At 49.1% G+C, this 10,799-nt stretch overlaps 1 protein-coding gene across 1 annotated transcript in view; it reads left to right on the plus strand.

Moving 5' to 3' along the window:
- Positions 1-5,869, plus strand: part of Slc11a2 (solute carrier family 11 member 2) — a 37,703-nt gene extending 31,834 nt beyond the window's left edge. Inside the window, exon 17 of the mRNA XM_032885289.1 lies at positions 5,418-5,869. Coding sequence (XP_032741180.1) covers positions 5,418-5,495 — 78 coding nt within the window. The 3' untranslated portion in view covers positions 5,496-5,869. The remainder of the gene's footprint in view (positions 1-5,417) is intronic.
- Positions 5,870-10,799: the final 4,930 nt, after the last annotated feature.

The following is a 10,799-nucleotide window of genomic DNA, read 5'->3' on the forward strand; positions in this document are numbered from 1 at the left end:
CCTCAGTGGAAAGAAAGGTAGACAGGAGAAGGGGTGTGGTCAAGTGATGGCTCCCCTGCAGGTCCTTGCAGGTTTACCTTAAGGAGTGGAGCTTAGCAGGGCTTCATCTGTAGTCCTGAGGCTAGTGACTTCCCTGTTAATAGCAAGCGTCCCAATAGTGTTTCATCTCGAGTACACACAGTCCTGGAATCTCCGCCTTCCTCTCCTGAGAGAGTGCGGACGGCAGAAGACTGTAGCACTTGTGAACTGGCTCACAGCAAATCCCAGAGCTGACCGCACTACTCCCGAAAGTACCCTTCACCAAGTCTTGGCTCTGACACACCGCTGTTTCACGCCCAAGATAATCTCAGGAGCTCTGGACCCAAACCTTGCAAAGTCAGTAGTTGTCACTGTGATGCAAAGTCCTCTCCCTGCAAGGTGGGACTAGGCTGGCTTCCCTCGGAGAGAAAGCCTGTTGAGACCAGGCTGCGGAGCTCTGGAGTCTTCAGCACGGGACTACGGAACTGCTGCTCTCAGTTCAGCTACTTCTGTCCTGGCACGTGGGAGACATGATTCTGTCACATCAAGTCCTGTCTGTTTGCTGGAAAGGAATAATACAAGTGTGTATAATCATTGCCTTGGTGGCAACAGGAGCTACAGTGACTTCGAAGGATGTCGTCCTCTTTGCCGCTTTCCCAGTGCGACTGTCCCGACAAATGACCTTCGTTGTGGTGCCACTGTGGCATTACTGCTAGCATTTCACACAGTCAGAAGCTCAGCCTGCATAGAGTCCTATGAGGCATGAAGGATAAATGCAGTTTCACTCAGCCTGGTTGACCTCAGCCCCACAGCTAATACAACACAGTCAGGCCGCAGGTCCCTCACTGCGGCATTCTCAACCCCTGGGTTGCCACCCATTTGCAGACCCTATATCCAAAACCATTTACATTATGATTTATAACAGTAGCAGCATTAGTTATGAAATAGCAAACATTTTATGGTTGGGGGTCACCACCACATGGAGCTGTATTAAAGGGTTGCAGCAGCGGGAAGTTTGAGAACCCTGCACCACAGGGTCCATCGCACACCTGCCTCTGCCACCATTGTTCCCAAAACTGACTGGAAACTGAGCTTTTGAAACTGTCTCGCTGTGGTGCTTGAGGGCCAGACTGACAGTAGCAGAATTACTGGAATGGATGCTCTAGTGACATCTGCGTTTGTACGGGGCGGGGCGGGGCGGGGTTGGGCAGGGTGTGTTCAAAGTCACTGTACTTACAGTCCAGCCCAGAGCTGCTAGCAGTCATGCCCAGAGGTCTGCCTCATGTGAGCTAGCAAGGCTGTGCTTCAGATCTCACTTCCTGCCCCAGAGTTCTGCTGTAGTATGTTCGTTTACAGTGATAGACGGTTCCATTGTGTACGACGGTCTCTGACTCTATGCCTACAGTATTTACAGTGTCAAAGATCAAAAGTGTCCATTTGGCCGTCACTGGGAAACGGTGCTTCCAACAGTCTCTGTAGGTAACCTGTAAGCATTTCAACCCCGCCACGCCAGTGTGGCCTGGCGTCACGTTGGCGAGCTATCTTGTACGTTCTCAGTTGGTCCTCGTTCTTCTGCGACCTGAAATAGTTGTTCCCTCTGCTCTGGGAGCTGGCGGCTGGGGAGCAGCAGCAGCCTGTCTTGTAAGGTCCTGCCAGGAGGGCAACAAGTGACTCCAAGGAGGCTGTTAGCGAGCCTCTGACAGCTTGTGAACTTGCTGTAATTAAAACAAAAACTTCCCTGTTTCCTGTTTGGTTTTCTATTTTTTTTTTTTTTTTAATGCTGAAAACACTTTATAATAGGGTCTCAACCACTGAAATACCGACCCTCCAGTTGCCATCAGGAGTGATGCACTTTAAGGCCCCTGCATCAGTGTTTGGCTCCTAAAGGGACAGAGAAGGAAATGGATCCAGTGCCCTGGAAGGTCTGGATTAGCTGTAGACAGCAAGAGGGGCCCAGATAGCTTCAAATGTACGGTGGCCACCAAGCCCCACAACTGGGCTCTGGGGCTTGGAGCCCACATGGTGGGAGGAGAGAACCAGCTCCCACAGTTATCTCTGACCTCCACATGTGCGCCATGGCTTTTGCATGCCTGCCCCACACAGCAAATACATTAATTTTTTTTTCAGTCTAAATGAAAATTTAATTTACCCACTTAGTTAAATATTTTGTTGTCTTTAAGGCCATAACTACCATTTTGCAAGATGAAGTTTGTTCTAACTTCCTCTATCTCGGCTGAGTATTTGCCTTTCTGTAGTCTTGTCTCACTGTCTGGGAAGGATTTTACAATAATAAAAATTTAAAGAGAGAAACTGAAGTCACTTAGCTTAAAGCCAGATACACTTTTTGGCTGACCCAATGTAAATGCAGGTACCGGCCTTGTTACCATATGGAATGTGGTTTAAGTTCAGAACTAATCTAGAATGCAGAGCAATTCCAAAACCTTACGCTAGCCTTTCTTGTTACCTCACCTATGCGTACAAGAGGCAAAGCTGTTGAAAGAAAGTCCCTGAAACAGTGGGACTAGGAGTTCTTACTGCACTGCAGGGAACCCAAGCTCAGTTCCAGCATCTATACCAGATGGTTCACAGCCACTTACATACCTCCTGCCTCAGGTCGGTCGCTCACTCTCTCTCTCTCTCTCTCTCTCTCTCTCTCTCTCTCTCTCTCTCTCTCTCTCTCCTCCCCCTCCCTCCCTCCCTCCCTCCTCCCCCCCATCCCCCCCCCACATTTGGTTTTTCAAGATAGGGTTTCTCTGTGTAATCCTGGTTATCCTGAAACTCTGTAGAACAGGCTGGCCCCAAACTTAAAGATCCTCCTGCCTCTTCGTCTCAGGTATTGAGTAAAAGGCATACTCAATCACCTCCCGGCTTAAAGTTCATACAACAAGGAACTCACTCTCTACAGTTGAGAGGTGGCTGAACAGCCTGAAGGCTTATCCAAGTCACATTGCCTGTGTGTGTCGTCCATAGAACCTCACTAGTTTAAGCCAGAAGACTCGAGTTCACTCCAAACCACCTTGTGTAATTAATATACAACACGCCCTTCAAGCTGTACTGAGACTCCAAACTTTCTCCAGGAGCACCAAGGCATCAAAACATTTAATCAGATGCAGTGACACATTTATAACCTCCACACTTGAGAGGCATGGCAGACAGAAGGCCAGCCACAGCTACACAGTCAGCTCCGGGTCAGAGTGGGCTACACAGGAAGACCCGTCCTAGCAGTTGTCAGTAATTCTGAATGCTCATGGCAGGCCTAAACAACAGACAGGGCACTCTGTGGCTAAGAACAGTAATAGATACACTTGTTTATCACCTCAGTGCACCTCAGGAGTGTGGTAATCTGTGGCCACATTTCTCAATGTCTCAGAACCAGGCAACGAAATTCTCCACATTACCTAAGTGAAAATACTCTAAATGCCATGGACGAGAAAGTCCATCCATCATCTCTGCTCACTTGGGGCAGGTTTCCATGAATTAATTATCCATGAGTCTGGAAGTACGTATTAGTTCCTCAGGCCTGGAAGTCAGACCTGCAGGTGAAATGTGTGAAATGTCAGTGTCTCCCTAGCACACTGGACCCGGGGCACCACGTGTCTGTGTCTCTGTCACACAGCCGCACAGCGTTCCAGTGTGATGACACAGGGCTACGTGCGATGTGCTCACGATGAACAGGTAACTCGGCGACCTGTGTCAGTGTGCCTGGCATACCTAGACAGAGCTTACCTCCACGTTGCGCGCAAGATCAGGTTCAGAAAGTACACACACAGTTCGTGTGGTGGCGCGTGGCTTACTATCCTAGCACTTGTGAGGCAGGACGATCACTGCAAGTTCCAGGCCAGCCAGAACTCCAGACTGAGACCCTGAACAAAGGACTGGGATTTAGCTCAGTGGTAGAGCACTTGCCTAGCCCTGGGTTTGGTCCTCAGTTCTGAAAATAAAACCCAAAGAACACATTGGAAGGGCTAAGCTGGGCCCTGAACCCACACGCACACTCCAGTCTTTTCCACCACAGTATATGCAGTAGCGTGTATGCTGTATGTATGCAGTAGCCCCTTCATACATATTTATAGTCTACACTCCACATTAGCACACGGACTGTTGGTGTCAAGGGTGGTGGTACCACTAATATCCTCACTGACATGAAAGCCAGTCATGGTTCCAAAGTGTATCGCTGGGCAGTTAAGGACAGCAGAGCACACCTTTAGTCCCAGTACTTGGGAGGTAGAGGTGGACAAATCTCTAAGCTTGAGGCCAGCTTGATTTATATAACAAGTTCGAGGCTAGCCAGGGTTGCTTAGTGAGGCCCTAACTTTAAAAAACAAAGAACAAACCAAAACAAAAGACCCAACCAAAACAAAAACAAACAAAAAAGCACTTTTTTCCACAGATTCCTGCAAACCATCTGCATTAGATTCACAGGAAAGGAGTCTAGAAATAACTAGTTTTTAAAACTGTTGGGGGCGGGGCAAGGTTATAAATAGCTATAATCCCAGCACCTGGGAGGTGGGGGCTGGTTTAAGTCAAGCTCATAATACCTTTGAGGGCACCTGAACAACAGTCCTTCAAGAACTCAAAAGGTATAGGGCATGAAGACAGCTGATGTTCCTGATCCAGCCTGCAAACACTGGGACCCACACCTCACAGCTTCTCAGTCTAACAAACACTGGGACCCACACCTCACTGCTTCTCAGTCTAACAAACACTGGGACCTGCAGGTCACTGCTTCTCTGCGCACTGTTCCCTTAACAACTCAGGAATGGACTTTTCTCAAGTGTCAAAGGACAATAGGACCAGAATTACCGGACTCGGGGATTAGATCGCTTGAAATCTGATTTCCAGTACACAGTGTTAGGACACAAAAGCGTTCTCATGTGTTTGGTCATATTATCCTAAAGTTCCACCTCAGCATGTTCCCGTCGAGACAGTCGAAATGCAATTAGCATCCATCCTTAACTCTTTCCGCTCTGCCATTCAGTATTAGAAACTCCCCAGGCAGCCACAAAGCACATGCCGGGAAGGTTTTCACCCTCCACCCTGCGTTCTGAGCATGCTTTCTCTGACACTCCGGCTGCAACCTTTCTCTAGAGTGCAGTCTGCCTCAGGGTTGCTAGGCTGCTGTGTGGCTGACCTCCACACACCATCTACAACTCCAGTTCCTCTGACCGCTGTGGACAGCAGACAAGTACGCACTACATACACGAAGGCAAAACACTGGTTTACTTAAAATAAAAATCAAAAAAAAAATGTCCTTGATCTTAAACAAATAGAACCTCTCACACACATAAGGCATTTTCTATTGTGCAGAAGTACTGGGAAAAGAGGGCAAAATAATACATTATTTCACCGTGCAATTCCTCGAAAGTTACACTAACTCTCTCCCGTGCTTTTATCCTCAGTACCACCTCGGACTGACCGCTCAGCCTGAACTCTACCTCCTGAACACCGTGGACGCCGTCTCGCTGGTATCTAGATGACCAACAGCCCAGAAGACTTTAAGAACACTTTCTCTAAGCCGTTTTGTGCCAAGTGTCTGTTAGCAAATCCCTTAGTTCAGAGGTGAACTCGTTCAAATGTTTTGAACCAAGGTGAAGAAGATCTGGAGGAGTTGGGTAAAGCTAACGGCTGTGAATGGGTCAGAGACCCCCTCACCTGCAGCAGTCATTATCGTAGTGGGAGGCAAACAGCGGGCCTGTGGCAGCCCTGCAGTCCCGCACGCAGTCTTGTGTCTGCACCTCTGGGGTTTAAAATGTATGGATAGATATATTTATGTGGACCCAAACGTGCCAGTTTGGGTAAGATTTTCAAGTTATAAAACTTGATAGATTTTTACAAATATCGTTCAGGTGAATTGTGAATTAGGTCTTTCTTCTCTCTGGAACCTAAATGAGAAGGGGAAAGAGCCCTTCTGACGGCGAACTAAACAAGAATAACTGTTTTAAAGCATCGCTTTGCTCCGGAGTGTGTGTGTGCGTGTCTGTCTGTCTGTCTGCTTGTGGAAGTCGCGGGTTGACACCAGGTGTCCCCTCAGTCTCTCTTTGAACACAGGGCTCAGTGTTTGGCTGCGCTAGCCAACCGATAAGTCCAGGGACCCTCCTGGCCCTGCGCCCCAACACAGATCCGGGGTCACAGAGCTGCTGCCACGCCCAATTTTACACAGTTCTGGGGACCCAAACTCAGGCCTTCTTGGACAGCAGGTTCTTTAGCAACTGACGTTTCTTTCCCCCTTCGTTTTCAATGTGTCTGTGGCCTGTGGCCGTTGTTCTTGTGTTGGTGTCTGTCCACCCGCCCTTCCTTCCCATTCTAAGCACTAATACTCCACACACCGTCCCAACCCTGTTTCTAAGGGCCACCCATATTTATACAGTTGAGTGTCCTGAGGAATTGCGAGCATTTTAAGGTGTCTGTAGCAGGTCTGAGGCTCACACTAGATGGGAACACCGGCCAGCAGTTCCGCTCTGAGCGCTGACACTCCACACAACATGCGTGTGCAGGCTGCTGAGCTTTTGTTTTGTTTTTAATCCGGATTGCCACCCAGAAATTCTCCTCCTTTTTATAATCAAGTCCATACTTAGTAACTAAAAGCTTTCGTCTAGGGGTACTGCTCACTTGTAGAGTTCTAGGTGGGGCAAGGCCTAGGGCGTGGGCCCCACCACGCACATGCACATGCACATCAACACTCACACTCGAATGAACACGTGTGCAGACGCATGTGCACACTTGCACATAAACACAGACATGTGGGCACAGGTGTGCATACACTCAAACAAGAACACTCACATGTAAGCACACACACATTTGCACTGTAACTATCTTAGTGAATCGGTTACGGACCTGACCCACATCCCTGCCTGACAGTACAGTAGGCTAGAACTGAGTCGTAGCTACCCGCCGTCATTGCCCCGTGTGCCCCAGGGGTGCACAGCCTCTCAGGCATGGAGCCTTCACAGTGTTTGCTGTTGTGCTCTCCAGGTTCTGAGTCCACAAACCCCACAGACCTTTCGTGACTTTCAGCATTAAATGGAGAAGCAGAGAGATCAGACATTACAATTTTTGTTTTCCCGGACAGGGTTTCTCTGTGTAGCCCTGGCTGCCCTGGAACTCGCTCTGTAGACCAGGCTGACCTTAGACTGAGAGACCCACCTGCCTCTGCCTCCTGTGCTGGATTTGAGGGTGTGTGCCACCACCGCCCGGCTTGCCAGGGAGTTTTCTAAATAGACAATTTATAGCTTCTTCACTTCCCCCTCCGGGCCCTTTTTTTATTTTTTCTTTCTTTCTTTTTTTCGTTTGAAGACAGTCTCCCTATGTAGCTCTGGCTGGCCTAGAACCTGTTATATAGACTAGGCTAGCCTCAAACTCATAGAGACCCTCCTGCCTCAGCCCCCAAATGCTGGGATTAAAATCGAACTCAATTCTGCTTGGCCAAAGGCCACTGAAGACTTTCGAGAACAACCCTAAAACCTAGGTCACAGTTCTGATCTTAACAGAGACAGAAGCAGCAGCAGCTATTGATAACGTAGGTGGCTCTGAAAGGTGAACACCGATCGCCATCCTGGATGAACCCATTTCTTGTACACCCACCGGACCCTCCAGTTCCGTTTCTCAGTACTTCCTTCCCTGGGAGACAGATAATGTGGGAGTAGAAAGGCCAAAGACAGAAGCATCCTGTTTTGCGATTCATACAAAGGTGAGGCAGGTGACAGAGGTCAGGAACTCTGAGGATTTTGCCTGTAGCTCTCTGTGCTTTGGATGTGTGTTAGCAGGAACAGCGATGAGTTGCCACACATTCACGGGCATCACCCTGAGGCCGCACCGCTCTTTGTCAGCAGTGTATAATGCACCCCAAATCCTTCGGAGGACTGGCGTCTAGAGTGAGCCTCGGTTAAGCTTTATACAATTAAGAACAGGTACGAACTTTGATGAGCGTTCACGAAGCCCTTGATTCACCCCAGCACTGGAGATGGAGGTAAGAGATCAGGTCAGGCTCACCCTAGGCTCTGAATCCAGTTCAAAATCCTGGGGTTCCCAGGGGATCTGACGCCCTCTTCTGAACTCTTCAGGTACCAGAGGTATGTGATTCACAAACATACACATAACAAACAAACAAAAACAAACAAAAAGCCAACTAAAAACAAAGTAAAGAACGCAGCGATGCTGATAGCCAGGAGGTAATTAAAGGCACCCGCACCCAGGCCTGACGACCTGAGTTCCATCTCAGAGACCCACTTAGTGGAAGAAAGCAACTCACAAAATGTCTGATCTCTGTACCTGTGCCGTGGCTCCTGCCACACCGGCACATATACACAGAAGCAGTTAAAAGTATAACTTTAGGGGCTGGAGGGATGGCTCAGCAGTTAAGAGCACCGACTACTCTTCCAGAGGACCTGAGTTCAATTCCCAGCAACCACATGGTGGCTCACAACCATCTGTAATGGGATCTGATGCCCTCTTCTGGTGTGTGTGAAGACAGTGACAGTGTAGTCACATAAAAAAATAAATCTTAAAAAAAAAAGTATAACTTTTTTTTTTCTTTTTCCTTTTTTTCGGAGCTGGGGACCGAACCCAGGGCCTCGTGCTTGCTAGGCAAGCGCTCTACCACTGAGCTAAATCCCCAACCCCAAAAGTATAACTTTAACAGCGCGCGCACACATACACACACACACACACACACAAGCAAAACACCCTAGACACAAAACAAATGAACCAGTAACAATCATCATTTACTACTGCATGGTAACATGGCTGGGTTTCTGTATGTACTAGATTATAGAGCAGTATTGATCTTTTTCTTATAAGCAGAGTACTTTATCAGGAAAGTTTATCTAGCTCGCAGTCTAGTTCAAAGACATGGGACTAGCTAGCACTTCTACTGAGGGACTCTTGTCCCATGGTGGATGGCACCAAGTGGGGCGCTGACAAGAGGAAGAGAACACCCCAGACGACCAAGAGCCAGAGGATTGCTGGCTCACTCATTAGTTCACTCATTCATTCGTTCATTCTTCATTCATTCATTCGTTGTCTCCCCCCCCCCACCATGACCTAAAACCCATGACTATCCTACTGTAGGTCCCTAGAGGGGCTGCCCTTGATTACAGCTAGCCCTCATGGAAACATAGTTCCATGAGAGTGACCACTCCCTCCCCTTGGCCTGACTGGCTCTCCCTAGACTCCACCTCTCCAGAGACTCCCCCCACCACCTCAACCCTGCACATGGGGACCAGGCCTCACACACAAGGACACTTTCCATGTTACAGTGTGCAAGCATTAGCACAGCCAATGTATGGATAAAGCTATGCGTGTTTCCCAGGATTACACGCCGTGAGGTTTAATTAAGAAAGGCTGTTCCCCCGGTGTACACCGGATCAGCGGCCATGCAGTTCATTAGTACTGAGTGCCTGCTACACGGTTGTGTCACCTCGCTGTGAAGGAAGGAAGGAGAACACGCAGGCTTGTGGTGTGGAAGCCAAGGAAGGTGCTGTGTTTCAGACACGGCATTAGGTCAGTGAGGCAGTCTACAGATTCGGGTGTTAGGTTCAGTAGTGTCCGTGTAGAAGGACCACTTAGGAGCGCTTGCCTAGGAAGCGCAAGGCCCTGGGTTCGGTCCAAAAAAAGAACCCAAAAAAAAAAAAAAAAGAAGGACCACTTAGCAACCTCCTGCAGCGGAGCCCCCGCTCTACCTAGCCAAGGGGAACGCAGGAGCATCCTGCATCTTCCCTTGTTACAAGTGGGCGTCATCCGAGTTTGTAAGTTTCCCTGGATTGTCATTATTGGATTCCTATTTGGCATGGCTTCCCCCCCCCCCCGAAGCTGGGGACCGAACCCAGGGCCTTGCGCTTCCTAGGCAAGCGCCCTACCACTGAGCTAAATCCCCAACCCCTTGGCATGGCTTTTTAAGCAACAAATACATTCTTGTCCTTCACTCGGTAACGTTACAGAGCAGACCCTTCCAGAGGGGCCTTCCATGCAGAAGGGATGAGGCAGAAGGATTGCAGTTTTGAGCACAGACACCGCTGCATAGTAAGATCCTGCCCCACCCCCCAGAAAGGGTTTCACAGTGTACCCCAGACTAGCCTGGAACGTGGGGTCCTCCTGCCTCCGCCTCCTCGAGTTTTAGGCTGGCATCATGCCCTACTTTTTTTTTTTTTTTTTTTTTTTTTTTTTTTTTTCGAGCTGGGGACCGAACCCAGGGCCTTGCGCTTGCTAGGCAAGCGCCCTACCACTGAGCTAAATCCCCAACCCCCATGCCCTACTTATTAAAAGGTCATTTTCTTTCTTTTTAAAAAGGTTTATTTGCTTTGATGCGTATGAGTGTTTGCTCACGTGTATGCACAGGCACTGTATGCGTACTCCATACAGAGTTGCCATGTGGGGGTTAGAAAGCCCCGTCCTCTGCAAGAGCCGGTCCCACCCTCTTTCTACAGCTATTTGCTTGTTTGTATCGGTGCACACACTTGTGGGGAACAGAGGAGTTCCCTCTCTTCCTCCACTGTTTGGGTTCGAGGGTTCGAGCTGAGGTCAGTTGGCAGCCAGCGCCTCCACCCCTGAGCCATCCGGCCTCCTCCAGATCCTTTTTCTAAGGAAACACATGTGGTCCGCGCCACTCTCTGAGAGACGGTGGCCACGTTCTTGCCCAGAGCCTGGTTAGGATTCTGTCAGAGCCTGTTGGTGCAGGCACGGCTGCTGCCTGGGTGCACAAGGTCCAGAGCTCCAGGGGGATTAAGTCAGAAGAAGACAGCAGCAGGGTAATTTTCAGCTAATGGTGTGGATTTAGAAAGCGACTA

This window comes from Rattus rattus, chromosome 1, assembly GCF_011064425.1.
Source record: "Rattus rattus isolate New Zealand chromosome 1, Rrattus_CSIRO_v1, whole genome shotgun sequence".
Lineage (NCBI taxonomy): Eukaryota > Metazoa > Chordata > Mammalia > Rodentia > Muridae > Rattus > Rattus rattus.